Here is a 20979-nt window from a genome sequence, read left to right on the forward strand (position 1 = left end):
ACACTATTTTGTTGAAGCCAAACTTGACTGTTCTCTACAATATATGAGCAGAAGAAATTGTCAGTGAATTCAATTACTGGATAGCAATGCCAAAAATTGGAAAAATCATTTACAAATAAGGTTTATACCAGTTATTTGATGTAGGTGTGCACACTTTGAAGTTGTGCGTCCTTCTTTTTCCAAGGTTGGAGCTGACAAATGAGGTGTAGCATTATAATTTTTGAAACAATTACAGGTAATTAGACCTGTATAATTGTCTCCTTTGCCTTTAATAATGTCACAAACAGTTGGCTGGAAAATGTATTTGTGAACAATATCATTCAACAATCCACTACCTGGGGAAGCAGTTATTGTGCTTGCCTTTTCTAGTGTTGGGGTAAATGGATTTGATGGAAACAGTTGTAAAGTAGTTGACAACATGCAATCACCTTCTTGAGTTATTTGACTAAGATTGCCAATGTCTATGGTACTATGTACAATGGAATTACGATACAGGACTAGTTTACTGTAAATAGTTGCTCTAGACATTGGGCTACTGAGATGGTTAATATGAGGAGGACAATCAAAATATGAAAATAAGCATCGAGATGTACAAGTATTATACTTTCCTTGCTCTATCTAACTACTTTTTTTCGACAGAGATGAGAAAGGTCTTGTGTTTTTTAGCAATCTCTCCGTATTTTTATTAGCTTTCTGGAACCCCTTGGTAGAAAACCATTAAACAATGAAAAATGCAAAGAAGTAGTAGAATATTATGACATTGCATGCCAATAAAGTAATGAATAGAGGAGTGTCGTGTATTGTCATAAGCATGACAAATATGATGCACATCTCTACAAAGAGAGCGCCTAGTTCTAATGGCAAGTTACTATTGTAGACAGGGGGAATCATTGTTTTAAATTTTTCAGTTCTCTACTACCATGTGCACAATGTAATTTCATGACCTGTACAAAATGTATAGGAGTTTAGTAATTTGAATGTGTCTTCTATAACAATATCGTATTGAATATCAATGACAATAAATTTTCATGTACAAAATATAAATCAAGAGTGTTTTGATAATTGTTTTGTTCTGTCAGTGGAACTACATTGTATGTACAATAGTAAGTACATTTATGTAAACAACAGTGACAATATGCCAAGATCATTTATTATTCTCAAGATTTTTTTCCCTCTCAATGGAACTACATTATCCCTACAATGCTAGGTTGAGTTCACAGTAATATGAAATTTGTACATAAAAAATTAACAAGTGAATTGTACCTGTATTGCTCAAATCTCAAGGTAGTATTTTAGTTGATTTCCCTTGAATTTTGCAAAATTGGGCTTATTTGAACCCTGCTACAAAACTAATGAACATAATGTGTCAGAACCTACTTCATTGTCATGTTAACTATTTTGATTTTCTTAAAATTTGCAATTAAAAGAATATTTGTAAGTCATCGTTCAATTTATTACTATATAAAGGAACTATTAAATTAATTAAAAATTTGTACACATAAGGGCTAAGTAACTCCCGCAAACATTATTTCACTTAAGCTAAATATGATATTCAAATTATATACGAGGTATTTTCAACTCAATATAACAGAAAAGAACAGTAAAGGAATTTCTGGTAACTCATAAATTTGTTACTTTTTACATAGACAAATAAATTATTTCTTACTTGTTAGTTATATGTAAAAATAGATAGTTACATTAATTTCATTTTTTTCAACCAAAAATTAATGTGTTGTAATTAAGTATTGGTTTCTTATTGAATATTTCATTGTTTCAAGCGATTGGGTAGTGATATTTTTGTGCATTGTTGTTGTTTTTCCTTTGTTTACTGATTACAGATCTGACATATTAAGATTAGGACATGCACAATTCATGATTGCAGTTACCAAAATCACATTTTCACACACATACATCTCAAATAGCAATTACAATGACACCTTTAAATATACACTTCCTTGTGACAATGTTGTATGTTTATGGCTGAAATATATTGATAGTAGTAAACATTCGAACACATATAACTTTTATAGTAGACTAGTAAAGCATAGACATAGGTGCATGACAAAGATGTGCATGCAAATTAAGAAGACACTTGTGAAGCAAGTGTGGGGAGTGCAGTTGTAATAGGTGGATAAGGAGGAAGATGTGTGTATAAGAACATCAGTGCCTTGAAGACATTTGAAAGCTTTCTTGTCAGATCATTGCCCAAGTGCTCGCTGTGTTCTTTCAAGGCATGTGTAAAAACCAACTCACAATTATTGTTCACAGCAACTTTTACAACATTGTAAACACAAGAAGCTACATCACATAGTGCTATTGTGTCGGGTGGAAATATACCCCCCAGAAGACCATTATGGTTACTTGCATCATAAGCACTGATAGCTATATTGTAACCAATTGATGGAGTGAAATAGTCTTGAATATATGAATTTGCAAACTTTTCCACAAACTCTGGGTCTTGGACCAAATCCATGCAATTTGACAGGAAACAGGACACCACATCACTGTAGTAGACTGAACTAGAAGCATTCTGCAAGAATTCTTCACTTAATATCGTCCTCAGACACTCTTCAATGGAGGGAGAATGAAAACGAAAGATGTGTGCCATTGTAGTTGTATCAATTGGCCCAATAATTGGACAATCCCATTTTGGTGGCGGAATATATATTCTCTTATAGCTTCTCACAGTGTACATTCTGTGATAATATGTAATTAGAGGTACCATAAGAATAATTGAAGTACCATCATTTTCAAAAGAAATTAAATTCTTCAGAAATCTTTATCTCAATTAAACAAATGTGTCTATAAATTTTGATTTGGTATGTAAGAAATATTAATGAGAAGTCCAAACAATATATATTACTTTATTGATTGGAAACAATTATAAATGAATAAGTTAAATTCAAAACAATCAATTTGTCAACAGCTAATGTTGTTACAAAATTTGAACAAGGATATAATAGAGTCGCACTAGTTAAGTACCATTAGATGATATAATGAAAAAGAAGTGGAAATTGTAATCAACAATAGAATATATAACATCAGTAAAATTCCATACACGAGTAAAAGGTGGACAACCTTGTAAAATTATTTCACTCAAGCAGCTAATTCGCTCAAAGTGTATGTCAGTATCCTAAACTTTTCAAAGAGAAAAGAAATTAATGCTAGGCTAGTATCACTTGTGTATTTTCAGGTTCATTAAAATTTGCGTGCATAATAACCAAGAAATAAAATACTGATAATTATATGCTTTAGCATTTAATCTGAGACTGATGATAGGTAAACATATAATTTATTATAAAAATTTAAATATATAATATCCAAAATAATTATATTTATTAAAACCTACTATTATTTACTTATATATCTCTATTTGTAAGAGTTCAATAATAATATTATTAAAATTTTAATATAATATATATCTTAGATTCAGTTAACTATATATTATAGATGATATAATATAATAATTATTAAACTATAAAAAGATAAAAAATTAAAAATTCAAGCACATAATTTATTATTGTAAATTACATAATCTATAAAATTAAAACTATACAAAATTATATATAATTAATGTGAAATATGTTAATTAATTAAATCAACATATAATGGACAATCACATGAACTATAGAAAAGTAATATAATTATAAAAAGTAATTGAAAATAAATATATAAAAAAGTATAAATATATAATGCCAAATATAATTATATTTATTAAAAACTTATTAATATTTACTATTAAAAATAATCCTATTTATTAAAAATTTACTATTATTAAAAAATATAAATATATATTTAATGACATTACATTTCCACAATTCAAGTTCACAATTTTTGGATTACATTGTGTGAAAGTTTACAATAGAGTTGAGAAATTTCCAACTATAAATATAATGTCAAAAATAATTAATAAATACATTTTTTGATAAATTAATAATTTTTTAAATAAATAAGAAAAAAAATAGAAAAAATAAACTTATATCTATTATTAAAAAATTGAAATATATAATTAAAAAAATAGAATTATTAAAAACTTTATATTATTTACTTTTGTATATTTTTTTTAAAAGTTAAATAATAATACTAATAAATTTTCATTTAATAAATACATCTTAAACTAACTTAATTATAGATTATATGAAAACTTCAATAAATAATATAAAAATATAAAAACTAAATATATAATCTTAAATGCAAAAACAAAATAAAAATTTCAAAAGAAAGATTATCACTATATTATGAAAATTGTTGCTGAATATTAGAAAAACCCAGAGCATAGACAACACTTAAAGCTATTTTCAGCCAACAGTCCAATTTAGCAGGGTAAACCCCCTCACGGGCTGAGGGGACCGCTTGCAATCTCGTGGGTGTGAGATAGGAATCTGACCTCTGGGTTCATTACCCATGTTCAAATCTGGTTGAATCTAACAAAATCAATGACCAAGAAAACCAGTGCAATAATTGTAAAACTTACAGTCTCTGCTTCAGATTTAGAAAGGGAGCAATGAGTGGAAGTGTTAAAGATCTTTTGATGTTGCTCTATTAAGGTGTTCAACTTTTGTAAAGGATAAACAGAAAGGGTAAGTGAATGAATTGATCTTATGTGCTTCTGTTGGAGGAAAAAAGATTTCAACTTGGGTTTTCCTGCAATGCACTACTCTCTCATCACTACCACATTAATCATCTGGCATTCCATTAGCTTTCAATCCAAAATGTTATAGGCTCCTCCCATATTTCAGCCTGAAGGCTAATTAATTGCTAAAAAGTATTTGAATTTAAAATCTTTGGTATCGTCAAGTTCAAATTGCAATAGATTATATTTTTAAATATAAATAATTACATTCTAATTCAATGCCCAAATTTTAGCAACTGAAAAAACTGTCAAGATATTTTTTTGGGTCTTTTGGTCTTTGGTCTTAAATTTTCTTTGCAATTTTGTCATGTTCCTCTGATCTATTATAATTTAGTTTTTCCAAGCATTGATAGCATATAACAATGCTTATACTAATCGGAAAACTGTGCTTTCAGGGTGGCATGTTATTCTTGTAAGTAGATATTTCAATCATAAGAGCTTTGTTCAGGTCAAGAGGGCTTTTGTAAGCATCCCAAGTTCAGTTTCAGACTTTTATATTGTAATTTTCTATTCTTATTCTTAATGATTATTCATTATTAGTTCTTGCCACTAGGCAGGATACTTATGAATTTAAGGAGGAGATCTGACAATTTGCAATTGTTTTGCAGGGTAAATATAACTTATTGGTAAATTGACATATAGAACACTAAAAGAAGCAGCAGAGATAGATGCTCAATGCTACTGCTTAATTTTCTAAAACTCTCTGAGCAACCACTGCTAATGTATTAATTTGTGCCTCTCAGGACAACACAAAAGGGAACAACATATAGACCAAAAATTTACTCAAATTAGATGAAGAAGCACACTAGTAACTTAAAACAAAACTAACCCTAGAACTTAAGGAAACAATCGCCAGTTTTTTACATGTACAAGTTAAATTTCTGGAATTAGAAAATATATAATCTGATTCTTTACTTTTCAAGACAACAATTAAATATCCGTAAACAAACAACACTCACTGTTTTTGGATATCTAAGATCACTTTCAATACTATTTTACCAGAAAAGAAACATATTTACTTTTCTTCAAATATGAAAACCATAGAATGCTTGGCTAACAAAGTCTTGCGCACATACCTATTTATCAACAGAGCACAGATTTATATTATGGATGTCCTATGTCTGCGCGGCCTTGAAGCCTAACTCCTCCTCCCAACTCCACAGCCTGTAAATTAACGGCAAATTTCTATCAACTTAGCAAGTTATATTGAATTTAAATCTTTATTTTCTGCCAAAAAAGCACAACAAAACCCATTTTTCAAAACCAAACAGAACTCTGGAAAACACTCTACGCAAGGCTGTAAAATCCATTGATAAAGGAAGACTAGCACAACAACTTCAGGACATATTGTCCAAAACAAATTTGGAAATGGAGTAACCAAAAAAACATCCTTAGGAAAAACTTCCTAAATTGACCGATCTTTTGCTCAAATTGACTTCACTATTTTTGAATTTTCTAAACAGATTATGAATAAAAATTATAAAATGAAAAAGAAATCCATGGACATGAATTTATTTTAAAGCCATGATTCGTACCCGATATTGTTTTGCTCTTGTTGTTTTGTTTCTTCCCAACCAAAGAAGTTTTCCCAATCTCTATGCTTGGCATACAATAATCGAGTAATCTACTCTGTTTCCTTATATTTCCAAACTGCCTACCCTTGTCGTATGGTGTATGCTTCTTCTAGACGATTTTGCCAATCTCTTTATTTTAATTTTCTTAAGGAATGTCTTGAACAAAAACTGATAAAGGCAAAAGAAAGGAGACAAACATTCTCGAGCCAACAAAAGATAATTAATAGTCCAACAACTCCACAGAAATTCATGTGCATGCATTAACCAACGGAGGATGTTTCTAGACTAAAATTTAATGTGTCAACTGTATGCACAGTAAAATGTACAATACTAATAGTTCAATGTATTGAATATATATACAATTGTCAAAAAGTATAATAAATATTATGCATTGAATTTTATGACATTTGTCAGGGAGATATCTTAACAAACAATTTTTTATTTAGATTTTCTTGGATCTCATTGAATGAGATAAGATTTTGGTTTGACACTTTGGATGGTTCATAAAATTATTGACTAAATAATTGAAGAAAATAGATTTGTTGGAATGACTGTTTGCAGAATTCACCATTAAGAAAGCAGATAAATAGTACTATTTGACTTGGAAAAAAATAGAAAAAAATTAGAACTATCGAAATATGAACAAATTTTCAAAAATACTCTCAAATGATTGGCTTCCTTGAAAAAAAAAATGCATTCAATGAATGCATTAGTATTCCTGCCTATGGCAGGAACTAATAATATAAGATGGTATAATAATATTATAATTTTAATTATTAGAGTATTTTTTTATTATTATATTATCTTACATAATGTATTTTTGTTATTATTTTGAAATAATTTATAATTTAAATTTTAAAAAAAGTATTATAATTCAATTTAATATTTTTTTAAGGAATGCTTCAATTTTAATTTTTGGGACAGAGGAAAGCATAATATATAAATTAAAATAAAAGATTATATATCATAAAATGTTTTAGATCCATGTGATAAAATTAAAAAATATTTTGTTCCTATATAAACAACCTTTTTATTTATTAAATATTTATCTTATTTTAGTTTTGAAGTTTTAAAATTATTTAAGACTTTTATTATAGATGTTTCATTTGCGAAAGAGTTAGTTTAAGTAAATTTTTTTTTTTTTAAGAAAATAAAATAAAATAATTTTTAAGTGAGTAAAATAACTATAAATAATAGTAATTTTTGAGTAAACGATGTAAATAAATTAAAATCATATTTCAAAAATTGTAAAGTAAAAAAATTAAATCGAAGTAAAGTAAAATATATCTATTCTATAATTAAATGAACTTTCAATGAATAAATAATTATTTGTTAACATGGACAAAGTTGATATAAAAAACAATAGGAGTAAAAAAAAAACAAGACTAAAATTTGGATTACATTTAGAATTAAGGCTAGGTTTACAATTACGATTATAATAAATTTTAGAGTTAGGGTTAGAATTAGGATTAGTGTTAGAATTAGCATTATGAATTTGTATCTATCTATATCTTATATCGGCTTAACCTTGCACCCATTTTGGTGCAAGTGCTAGTTATGATTTAATTTATTAACTGGAGTTACATATATTTCTGGCTATATAGTTGCCACTAAAACTAATTATTTTGGATTTCCTAAAAATCCGCTTATAACAGCTAAATTGTATTTAGCCAATAAGTGTATAGAAAAATAATTTTCGTAATTTATAATGTTAAAAATTGTACAATTAGACTTTGGTAAATAAAAAGATTGAAAAAATTAAAAATTAAAAATTGTTTGTGATTGGTTCAAATTAATTTTTTTAATAACTAGCTAACTAGAAAAACAAAAAATTCATTACAATAGTATTGCCTAATGACAAGTACTAATAATAAATAAAATTATTTTTTATATTGTAAAAAAATAAAACTATATCCATTATAATACTTAATTAAGATATATATATATATATATATATTTTTAAGATAAGTACTATCATTAATGGGGTAGCTCCATATATTGCATCAGAGACTTAAAATTCTGCTATTAATTTATTACAAACTAAAAAAATTGAATAATAAATTGACCACATCAAAATAATTTATATATATCCTATCACCGACAAAATCTCATTAGAAAGATCGCCCGAAATAAGCGCCACGCTAGCGTTGGAAAGGACCACCTAGGAAGTATCCATGGCTTGCGTATGTTGATGAGGATACAATTGGCCACTTTTAGAAGGAAAGTAAATACACAGACCAACCATTGCGACCACTGGTTTAAGATTTTATATCACATCTACCATTGCAACCTTTGGTTTAAGATAATATCACAGAGGAGCACTGGAGTTGACTATTGACTCCTTTGGAAGCTCTTTTTTTTTTGGGGCCATGATGTGTCGGAGGAGATGCTTAAGGAGGGGCTGCCCGCTAGGAGATGACAACATACCTTGGATGGGAGCTGGAATTCTTCAATCTGGGCCTCTTTCAGATTTAGAATGTATGTTAAAAGAAATGAAATTAGAGTTAGCAGGAGGTCTGAAAGTGGGCATTGCAAGAGCAAAGAGTATTGAGATGAATAGTGAGATATGGAGTAGCCTTCCAGAAGAATTATTGATGCTAATTGTAGCTAATCTGTCCACTCTGATTAGTGGGAGATTCAGTGCAGTTTGTAAACATTGGAAACATCTTCTTTCGCCGGGAAAGACCTTTATCTCAGCAGTTGTCCCTATTTGTTCCTCTCCTGCTTTTCTTTTTGGCTGCTTCAGGCCCTCATGCTTGACCAAATATCTACTTGAAGATTGGTATCTATTTCAATCAGAACCCACTTGCCCTATGTACAAATTTTCATTGGAGTTTTTGGAACAGGGTAGTGTCAATGTAGTGACGGTATGCAAGAGCCTCCTTTGTTGTTCTAAGGATAGAACATCTACTTCATTTTGCATTTGTAACCCTGTTACCAGAACATGGATAGTCGTCCCCCCTGCTACCCAACTTAAGAGATGGGATTTCATTGGATTGGCTTTTGATACGTCCACAAGGATGTGGACTTTGGTCATAGGAATGAATCAAGGCACCAACAATATTGTGATGGAGATCTACGATTCAGAAACTAATGGATGGGCCAAATTGGAGATAAATAATCCATCCATATCAATTTTTCCCAGTGGAGAAGGGCTTTACTCTAGAGGAAAGTTCTATTGGATTAATAAGAGCAGTGTGAATGGGATCAGGTGGAGGTTTAGGTTTGATGTTGTGGCGTTCAATGTTGCAGAGAGAAGTTGGGATATCATTAGGCAGCCAGAGAGACAAGAGGGACCAGAGATCAACTATTTTGCTGATTGGGAATTAAGTGGGTGTGATGGAAATGTTGTTTTGGTGTACAACAAGGAGCTCTCATTATGGAGGTTGATTGAAGATGAAGATGAGGGGAAAATAAAATACAGATGGTCAGAATTTCAGCCAATTCCAAGGAGCCTATGTGAAGAAGCATTGCATGGTCGAAACATTAATAATGATTTAAATGGCCTGAGAATTTCTAGAAGAGTAGTTAAGAGGAGCAATTATCGACAGGTAGTGGTTAACAGTTGTGGGTGGCTTTCAGTATATCTGCCGGGAAATAAGTTGGTTTTTTTGGATGCAGAGGGAAGAATGGTGCACAGCATTGATGGTAGATCGCTGACAGTATTTGAACAGTCGTATTTGATACCATTGCATGGTTATGAGCTCAACAATATTTGGTGGCCTTCTTAATCCATGTTTGATCTTGTCCATGAAGTTAACTATATCCTGTTTCATTGGTTTAGTTTGTTGTTGTGCTTTGTGTATAAGTTTTCCATAATTTCTTAACGCTGCAGGAAATTATGGAATAAGTAGCATTTTATCACCATATTCCTGTAAGTATGAATTCTCATCAGTTGTTATATGTAATTTCTAGGGGATAAATGTTCTATGTATTATCTAGTTAATGAATTCTCATCAGTTGTTATATGTAATTTCTAGGGGATAAATGTTCCATGTATTATCTAGTTATCTTGGTTTAAAGCCATTCTAGAGCACAAGCTGCTTAAGGAGTAGCAACAAACTATGTGAGTTATCCATGATTTTCAAAATGACATTTATAACATCAAAAAAATTGAGTTATATAATGGAATTTATACCCGAGTTCCTTCCATATTAATATCTCTAATGATGGGATTTGTATAGAACAGAAGATTAAGCCTTTTGATGAGTACATCTTCCTAGTAAAAATGATTTAAGATCAATTTTGATGGAGCTAGAGAAACCCAGGAAAGGTTGGGAAGTGGAAGGGTACCATGCGATTGCATGGGAAGTGCAATGTTAATTTACGCCAAAGCCTATGACCACACCATAAATAACTTGGCAGAAGCAAAAACCTTATTCTAATGATTTCAATTGGTGATCTAAAGACAGTGGCTGAATCTATGTTTGAAGGGGGTTCAATGTTGAGCAATCAATGTAATGAAGAAGGTTTCATTAGAACTGGAAATGAATCAAAACCATTTTCTGACATCAGGATGTTGATAGATAGAAGTCATGAAGTGTTTCCCTAATCTGGTTGCTGGTCATCTTTCTAATCTAAGGGTTAGTGTCTCTGGCAGGGAGGGTATTAAATTTTTTGTGGGCTCATATTTTTCAAGGGGTCATAGGCTTATTTCCCTTCTAATTAGGCATAAAAACCATGTTAAAGGATTATAAAATGGGATTAGACAAAATGGAGGCCATCTCAACGCAAAAGTCCTTCCCTTGTTATTTCAGTTTTCCATTTTGGGGTTTGCTCAGTGTTATCTGCTGTGCTTCAAACCCGCACTTTGGCCATGACACCTTGGCATGCTTTGGTTTGATTTAGTTCGATTCATGGTTGGGTTTGATTACATTCTCAATTCTAGAGTTCTGCTTTTATTTATCTTTCATTAAACTTAACTCTTGCTGTAGTTTCTCTTTTTTGTGAGGCGTTTGGATTGGTTCTTTCCCTGTCTGCATTGTAAAAATTTGCTGTCCATATTATGGCTTTTAATCCATCATATTGTATGCTCTATATGTTATTTTTATATGTTCTTTATGCTATTTTGAATGGATCAGTAAGAGTTCAAGGACCTTTCATTTATGTGTTGGATGCTCTACCGTTGAACTAGAGTAATTTTATTTTGTATGTACTTATTCCAATTTGAACAAAGGAACTCCAATGCATATACTGGGGTACTCTACCACTGAGCTATTAACTAGCTTTCAATGAGCTATTAGCTAGCTTTCAACTATATGTTTTTTTTGAGAGATTTCATATGATGATTTGGGTGTGGCTCATTTTCTTCACACAGTCCTGTCTTTGAACGTTATGCATGCTATAATTGTGCAAACAACCTTGAGATAAACAACTTGATTGATGATAGTTGAGATCTTCCTACTGAATCCTAAGGGACTATGTAGAGCTGCGTGGATTAGGTGCAAGGAATGCAAGTGCTAAAGGGTTGAGAGTTTCCAACCGACAATGACAATTTGATGATGCTATACAGACTGTGAATGAGAGATGTCTCAAATAGCAGGCCAATGCTGTCTAGTTAGTTTGATAATGAAAATTGCCAATAGCAGATGCAACACTCATCATAAGATTTATCTATGCTAATGATTAGTAGGAAATGTATAAAGCACATAAATTGTTTGGCAAAATTGTAAAGTTATATCAATTTTAATTAAAGAACAAGTTATGAACTATGAATGCTATATATGGATATGAGGAATTATGTCAATGTCTAATAATTCTGATTTTTATCTGCAGGTCTGAAGGAGAGAGATCATTTAATATTTTCTATGTCATCTCCAAATGAATTCAATTGGCATATATATCATTTAGGCAACCGGTCAATTGGTGTATTGACCGGTCATGCCTTAGGCATGTCAATGCACCCATTGATCGGTGCCTTTACAATTATACCATTAACACAATGCTGATTATCGGTTCAAAAACCCCCGATAGCATATTGTAATATCATAATATAATGACTGATCAACATAATGAATCTGTTCATATAAACACCGATATTCAAAGTGCACGATGAATATAATCCAACCGGTGCATTTAACCAATGTTAATGCCAAATGAAACGGTGTATTCATTAAACTCGATAACAAATATGCTCGATGTAATTAAGCCCGATAACAGATGTGAATCGGTGCCAATGTTTCTGCACCAGATAGCAAGTATATATCGGCGATTTTAACCCGATAACTTATAGCATTTAATATGCTATTGGGTTAACACCCCGATAGCATATTAATGCCAATTAACAATTGACATTAATATGCTATCAGTTTGTTAGCCCGATAGCATAATGATAAGCAATGTTTGTACAATCTGATAATCATATGCAATATAAATCAGACATGAAGCATGTAGATAAATAACAGAACAAGGAAGGTTAGGAAGATCTTATCTTGCATAAGCTACCATGCATTAACACTCCCTCTTAGCTTTGGAAGATAGATAAGGCAACCTGCATCACATTTCCTTTTCATAACTAAGATAATGTCAATCAGCAAAAATCATTTATATATGAGAAGTACCATCAAGACATATGATACAAAATAGAAGAACATCACCTGAGCATGTGACATAAAGTATTATTTTAACATGTGATAAAAGTAAGAGAATCATCACCTGATCATGTGAGAAATCACCAAAACATGTGATCTGTAAGATTCATCAAGATATCACCTAACACATGATATCAGTATTGCCTAACATGCAATACTTAAGGATAAGTCTATGAGAAAGGTTAGTTTCTCATCATATCCAAGTTGTGATAAGTGCAATAACATTTATAAATGTTTATCACAACATAGTCATGGCACATCCATGACTTACCAGAGATTCAACATGATCAATGGTTGAGATATCACCTACACGTGATATCAGTATTGCCTAACACGCAATACAAGGATAACCATATGAGAAGTCCTTAAGTTCTCATCATATCCAAGTTGTGATAATGCAATAACATTTGTACAAATGTTGTATCACAACATAGTCATGGCACATCCATGACTTACCAGTGATCCAACATGATTACTGGTTTGACTATCATAAGATCGTCACCTTATGATGTCTACATACAAGTGTTCAGTATCTGAGAGATCGTCACCTCTTAGATATGAACACAGGTGGCAAGAAGCCAAGAGATAGTCCAAACATGACAAAGAAGTTTACACCTTAAACATCTTAAATATATGTAAGTATAGATTACAAAGCAGATTACCTTTCTATCATACCTAAACCCTTTTTGAAGTGATCAACCTTCACTCTGGAAAGTGGTTTGGTCAGAATATCTGTAGTCTGATCTCCTGTACACACATATTATAACTTTATCACATTCCTGTCGACCATATCTCGTACACAGTGATATGGAATCTCAATATGTTTGGACCTGTCATGAAATACTGGATTTACAGAGAGTTTTATACAGCTTTGATTATCACATTGAATGACTATAGGTTTCATAGGTTCTCCAAATAATCCCACGAGCAATTTCCTTAGCCATACTGCTTCTCGGGCAGCCATTGAAGCTGCAATATATTCAGCCTCTGTGGAACTCTGAGCTACTGAAGATTGTTTTCTGCTGATCCAGGATATCATGGCTGACCCTAAACTGAAGCAGCACCCTGAAGTGCTCTTTCTGTCAGTCACACTGCCAGCCCAATCTGAATCTGTAAATCCATGTAGATCTATGTCAACCTTTTCATATTTAAGACCAAGCTTTAGGGTACCTTGTAGATATCTCATTATATGCTTTACTGCAACCAGGTGTATCTCCTTAGGTTCACACATGAACTGACTTAAGGCATTAACAGCATAGCAGATATCTGGCCTTGTATTTACTAGATACATTAGGGACCCAATCATCTGCCTGTATTGAGTGGGGTCAGTAGGTCTTGATTCTGCTGCTGCTTCTTTAAGTTTGTGGAAGTTGGTTTCCATAGGAGAGGTCATGGGTCTGCAGTTTAGCATTCCAAATCTTGTCAATATGTCCAAGGTGTACTTCCCTTGGTTCAGTACAATATTATCAGAATTCTGCCATACTTCCAATCTTAGGAAGTAATGAAGAAGCCCCAAGTCTTTCATATCAAATTCTGTGGATAGATCTTTCTTGCATTGATCTGTTAGGTGATCATCTCCTGTAATTAATAAGTCATCAACATATAAAATTAATATTAACATATCACCTTTATTTCTTTTGAGGTAGAGATTAGGATCTGCATCATTCTTAGAGAAACCCAACTTTGAGAGATAGGTGTCAATTCTTTCATACCAAACTCTGGGAGCCTGTTTGAGCCCATAAAGAGCTTTCTTGAGTCTACACACATGAGACTGTGCATCATGAATTTCAAACCCTTCAGGTTGCTCTAAGTAGACTTCTTCCACGATCTCGCCATTTAGGAATGTTGTCTTAACATCCATCTGATGTACCTTCCACCCCTTTGCTGCTGCAATGGCTAGGACAGCTCTTACTGATGTGTACCTGGCAACAGGTGCAAATGTTTCTTCGTAATCTATTCCTTCCTTCTGTGAGAACCCTCTAGCTACAAATCTGGCCTTGTGTTTTTCAATACTGCCATCTGCAGCATGCTTGATTTTAAACAACCATTTAGAAGACACGACAGACTTCTTGGTTGGCCTAGGAACAATCTCCCAGACATCATTCTTCATAATGGACTGATATTCTTCAGTCATGGCATCTATCCATACTTGATGTTTGAGTGCATCTGAAACATTGTTAGGTTCAGCTTTAGAGAGATCATTCATAAGTGCAACATAGTTGATGAATTTATTAGGCCTCTTGCTTTCCCTGAAGGTTCCTGAAGGAGCAGCAAACTTCTGAGCTTCTGCTATAGTTTTGGTGGCCCATAGTGGTCTTTTCTTGCGATTATCTATAGGTGGGTCTTGTGTTTCACTTATAGTTTCCTCAAGATACTCCCTCTGAAGCTCAGGAGTAGGTTCTTCTTCTAGGTTAGGAGTAGGATTATGAATTTCAGGTTCTATTGTATTTTGGGCCCTTTTGAAGGCTAAATCTTTTTCGAAGATTACATCCCTACCGAGTTCAATATTTCTCTGCCCTTGTACATAGATTCTGTAGGCTTTAGAAGTTTCACTGTATCCTACAAGTATTCCCCTTTTTCCAGAGGGTTCTAGTTTTAGTCTTTTCTCTTTAGGTACATGAATATAGACCGGACACCCAAATATCCTAAGATGGTTGATATCTGGTTTTGTCTTGGTAAAGACTTCCTCAAGAGTTTTATCTTCAAGGTGTGAATGAGGACATCTATTTTGTATGTACACAGCAGTGTTAGTTGCTTCTGCCCAAAGGTTCAAGTTTAGATTTTGATCTAGTATCATGGCTTTGGCAACTTCTACTATGGTACTATTTTTCTTTTCAGCTACTCCATTTTGTTGTGGATTATAAGGTATTGTCAAATCCCTCTTAATCCCAGAATTTCTGCAAAAGTCTTTAAATAGTCCTGATGTGTATTCCCCCCCATTGTCAGTTCTTAAGATTTTAATTTTGTTTTCAGAGAGATTTTCTGTTAATGTTTTAAACTCTTTGAACCTACTTAGGATCTCTTTTGATTCTTTGCATTTCAGAAAGTAGATCCACGTCTTCCTAGAGTAGTCATCAACAAAAATTACATAGTACAAAAATCCCCCTAGCGAGGTACGGACATAGGTCCACATACATCAGAATGAATTAACTCCAAAACTTTGCTAGTTTTCCTAGTACTATTCTGAAATGCATTTTTGGTATTTTTACCTAAGGCACACTCTTTGCATGCCTCTGAATGATATTGCTTCAACTTAGGTAGACTTGTGACAAGGTTTCCCATGGTTGACAAAGCTCTATAATTCAGATGGCCTAATCTCCTGTGCCATACTTCATTTGCATTAGTTGCTTCATGGATCAATGCTAGATTGAGCTCTGTACATAGCTCATACAAATAGCCTTGTCTTCGACCAATGACCTTAGCGTCTTTGATGGAGGATCTCTTTGGCCAAGCCAACACCTTGTTTTCCATGAAGGTCACTTTGTATCCTTGATCTTCTAGTGCTGATATGGAGATTAGATTTCTTTTGATGCCTGGAACATATAGTACTTCTTCAAGTCGTAGTGACATGCCTGTCTTCAGTTTGATGGTGCAGGTTCCAATTCCTCTGACTGGATGTGAAGAATCGTCTCCAATGGTTACTTCCTCATCATCTTTCTCTATCATGGAGTCTAGTATTTCTCTAAAGCCGGTGATGTGTCTGGATGAACCACTGTCGATCACCCATGAGTTAGATTTGTTTGAAGTATGGCTTGTAAGTGTTGAGTAGAGGACATAGTTCTCGGAGTCATTTTCTTTCTAGATTTCCTCACTTTTGCAAATGTGGCTTGCTTCCCTTTCTCCGGACAGTTTGCAACATAGTGTCCGAATTTGTCACACCTATAACATTGAACATGTGATAGGTCTTTCTTAGAAGTGTTCTTGCCTTGTTTAACTTTTTTTTTTCCTGAATTGCTTCTTTTTGTACTTCTTATTGATGTTTGTATTTAGGACTTGCAGGTCTTCATCTATATTCTTCTGTTTTATTGCTACCTTGTTCAATCGGGATTCTTCTTGTAGATAGTCATCTCTTAGTCTTTCAAACTTAGGATATTTGGACCTTGCACTGATGCCTTGGACGAATGTGCTCCATCCACTAGGCAACCCATCTAAAGCAATGAGTGTTAGTTCTTTGCCTCGGATCTCGTAGTCTAGAGTTGCAAGTTCATCTTTTAGAACTAATATCCGCATGAAGTAGGCGTTGATTGTCTCCCCTTTGTTCATGGTGATATGATTTATTTCTCATTTTAGTGCTAGAGTACGACTTGCATTTGATATCTCAAATGTCTTTTCAAGTGCCTTGAACATTTTATAAGCCGTCTCCTGCTTTCTAATGATGGGCATTATATTATTTCTTACTCCATCCACTATTATTTTAATAGCCTTATTATTTCCCTCGATCCATGTGGATTTCTCAGTTTCATCTTCTGGTTGTGCACTTTCAGTTTGGACATATGAATCAACTTTGTTTTCTCTTAAAATCATTTTGATTCTAAACTTCCAAGCTGAAAAATCTTCGCTACCTCCGAGTCTATCTTCGAATCTGATAGTGTTGGCCATTATGGAAATGTGATGTAGTTTGTAACTTAGTCCTTAAATTTTTATCAAAATTGAATAGCCTTAGGTTCGATTACCTTGGCTCTGATACCATGTAAAGTTATATCAATTTTAATTAAAGAACAAGTTATGAACTATGAATGCTATATATGGATATGAGGAATTATGTCAATGTCTAATAATTCTGATTTTTATCTGCAGGTCTGAAGGAGAGAGATCATTTAATATTTTCTATGTCATCTCCAAATGAATTCAATTGGCATATATATCATTTAGGCAACCGGTCAATTGGTGTATTGACCGGTCATGCCTTTTAGGCATGACTGATCAATGCACCCATTGATCGGTGCCTTTACAATTATACCATTAACACAATGCTGATTATCGGTTCAAAAACCCCCAATAGCATATTGTAATATCATAATATAATGACTGATCAACATAATGAATCGGTTCATATAAACACCGATATTCAAAGTGCATGATAAATATAATCCAACCGGTGCATTTAACCAATGTTAATGCCAAATGAAACGGTGTATTCATTAAACCCGATAACAAATATGCTCGATGTAATTAAGCCCAATAACAGATGTGAATCGGTGCAAATGTTTCTGCACCAGATAGCAAGTATGTATCGGCGATTTTAACCCGATATCTTATAGCATTTAATATGCTATTGGGTTAACACCCCGATAGCATATTAATGCCAATTGACAATTGACATTAATATGCTATCGGTGTGTTAGCCCGATAGCATAATGATAAGCAATGTTTGTACAATCTGATAATCATATGCAATATAAATCAGACATGAAGCATGTAGATAAATAACAGAACAAGGAAGGTTAGGAAGATCTTATCTTGCACAAGCTACCATGCATTAACAAAAATGCTATTATGTAATGACTTATACTGACTTCAAATATAATCACTTTTGCTAAGAGACCCAGGTGATTTTTAAGCAACCGCCATTGCAAATTCAAACATAGCAAGCCTTTCTAGCATCCTAAACTGCATGCTAAATCGGATGCTTTGGATCAGGGATAGTTTGTTTAGTTTGATAGTAAATTCTTTTCTGTATCCAGACTACACTATGCAGGTTTTATTGATATTTGTTTGGGTGACATGTCTTAGATTTACCAGCTAGCTGCAGTTTGCTTGAATATTTTTACCTACTTAGTACAAGACATAGTTACTCAGTTACTGTGACTTAATTGATCTGGGCTACCTGTTCATGGACAATGCTCTTAGCATTTGTTTGCTCCAGTTTTCTTCTTTTTATGCAATTATGTTATTAAACAACTTGACTTCACTTTTTCTTAATTGACAAAAGCAATCGCTGGAAGTGGCACAACAGAAACTGCATTTCCAAGATGTTAAAAACAACACAGCAATCAGAAGAATGTAAGAGTGTTCTTTGGAAAACAATTATGTGAGGTTTTTTTATCAATATTTGAGCTCATGCTCAGTGATCAATGTTTGAGTTTTTCGGAAAACAATTATTTGAGTTTCTTGTATTAGAATGAGGAACAAATGGATGATGGATCACTGAATGTGATCCAAAACATTGATAACGAAAAACTCTCACAACTCTTTTCTAAGAAACAATCTTACATTCTAATGGATGGTGGAAAGCTTCTGTCTGCTAATAACAGCAGAAGTTATGAAATAATCCCAAGCAGACATAGCCCAGGAACAAGAAGAAATTGAGTTCATTCTTCGATGATGGGGGTTCCACAGTTTATCCCCATCTTGAAAACCAATCCATGGATTATTTGATTCATGTTCCTAGCGTATTGCAGGTTTGCTATGATCAACTTTCCTTGATTTGTGAACAGAGTTCCTCTATCATTCAATTATCTGGTACAGTTGGTGATTGTTTTATTTTGTGTCAAGGTTTGCTTGATCATTTGCCAGTTTCTGTAGCTTCTCCTTCATCTTGAACATTTGTTGTGCAAGCTTTGCGTTGGCATTTGAAGATTCCTGGGGAAGGCGGACAAATTAGACACGTGAGGAGTATGTTGGAGTAAAACTTTTTCATAACTCCCAAAGGAGTATTAATGTTAGAAAACAACAATGCATCTACTTTTCCAAGTATGTCTCAAAATAAGCTTCCTAATTGATTCAGAAACCGCTTTGTGTGAAGTATGAAGACTAAGAACAGCTTTATTCATGAGAGTTTCTTACCAAAAATAGCCTGATAATAATTGTATATAGCAGACCAAACCAATTTAATATTCTTGCAGCCCCAGAAAATGCCTTTTAAGATTTCATTACAATGATAGATTAGGTAACACATGGGAATGGTAAATAAAAACAGACGTGGTCTCCAACTGGAAGGTTATGATGAAGCAGCTTCCAGGCAACCATTTGTTACATAGCATCAATTTTAGATTTACACGGGTGTCCTAAGGTCTGCCACTTAGTCTCTCTGAATTTTGCACCTCCACTCAGCATCAAGTCTTTGTTCTAATGATTGCTTAGGAAGAAATCTCCCATATATACACTTAAGAGGAAGCTGATCAAATCTTGGGCCACATTTAGTCATTAACAAAGTTGGTGAGCAGGGATTCATCAACCAGGTCTATAATCTCTGTTATAGCTGTCTTGGGCCACATTTAGTCATTAACAAGGTTGGTGATCAGAGTCCAGCTCCCCCCCATCAACAGATTGGAAGGATGCCAAAGATCTCTGAATTGTTGAATTCCTTTCTTGATAAGGCGCTCACCCTTTAGGCAGGGGTTGAGAGCCTGATCATCACCTAGAACTAGTCTAATCCATTAGACGGAAGAGGTGGGGAAGCTTAGTCCATTTCACGGTGATGACACATTCATTCCATTACCCAAGAAATTTCTTGTCCCAACTTCCCTATACTTTTTAAGGCTGTCATCTACCTCATGTATTCAATTATGCAATTATGCACATACTCACATATGTTACTACAGGCTACAATAATAGCACGCAATATGTCTTCTATGCTGATAGCAACTTGGAACTCTCACCTTTTCCACAAGAGGAAGTTTGCAACAATTATTACGTTGTTTCTACAACTTATATGAGAATTGTATTTATCATTTATCATGAACAAGTGCTACACTGTCTTCACTTGAACATATCATTCTTGTGCTTTCTTAAGTGCTTTAGATGTCAATGAAGTAGTTTCATGGAATGGAAGTAAAGTTGAGAGAATCAACACATATGCAAACAGAGATAGACACAAGGAATGGAAGTAAAGTTGAAAGAATCAACACATATGCAAACAGAGATAGACACAAGGATTTAAGCCTTGATAACCTCGATGTAGGATAAAGCTAGAAGAGTGAATATATACTTCCTTGCCTTCACTGCCATCTTGACAATCATGTTGTTCCATCTGAGTTTCAAATGCATCGTAGCTTGTGCTAGCATCCCCACAATTCTCTGTAGCCTACCTTGATAAGGATTACTTGTTTATTCAATGTGTTTCACTGTTGCTCTCTATTGTTCCAGTAGTTTTTGACATAAAAAACTCACATAGATCACCCTTGGCAATGCTTCAATGCATTTCCATTGCCTTTGTTTTATTTTTAGTGTCTTTTGTGAT

General features: G+C 33.3%; 1 protein-coding gene and 1 long non-coding RNA gene across 2 annotated transcripts; one reads left to right on the top strand and one right to left on the bottom strand.

Moving 5' to 3' along the window:
• Nucleotides 1-1263: 1263 nt before the first annotated feature.
• On the bottom strand, nucleotides 1264-6323 carry LOC131875636 (uncharacterized). Its single transcript, XR_009372442.1, has 3 exons — nucleotides 6169-6323; nucleotides 5710-5797; nucleotides 1264-1349 (listed from the first exon to the last, which is right to left on the bottom strand). It is a non-coding gene; the product is annotated as an uncharacterized LOC131875636 (long non-coding RNA).
• A 2316-nt stretch (nucleotides 6324-8639) lies between these two features.
• Nucleotides 8640-9938, top strand: LOC131027134 (F-box protein At5g49610). Its single transcript, XM_057957125.2, has one exon. The coding sequence runs from the start codon at nucleotides 8640-8642 to the stop codon at nucleotides 9936-9938; it is 1299 nt and encodes a 432-aa protein (XP_057813108.2).
• The last annotated feature ends 11041 nt before the right edge of the window (nucleotides 9939-20979 follow it).

This window comes from Cryptomeria japonica, chromosome 5, assembly GCF_030272615.1.
Source record: "Cryptomeria japonica chromosome 5, Sugi_1.0, whole genome shotgun sequence".
In the NCBI taxonomy this organism is placed as follows: Eukaryota; Viridiplantae; Streptophyta; class Pinopsida; order Cupressales; family Cupressaceae; genus Cryptomeria; species Cryptomeria japonica.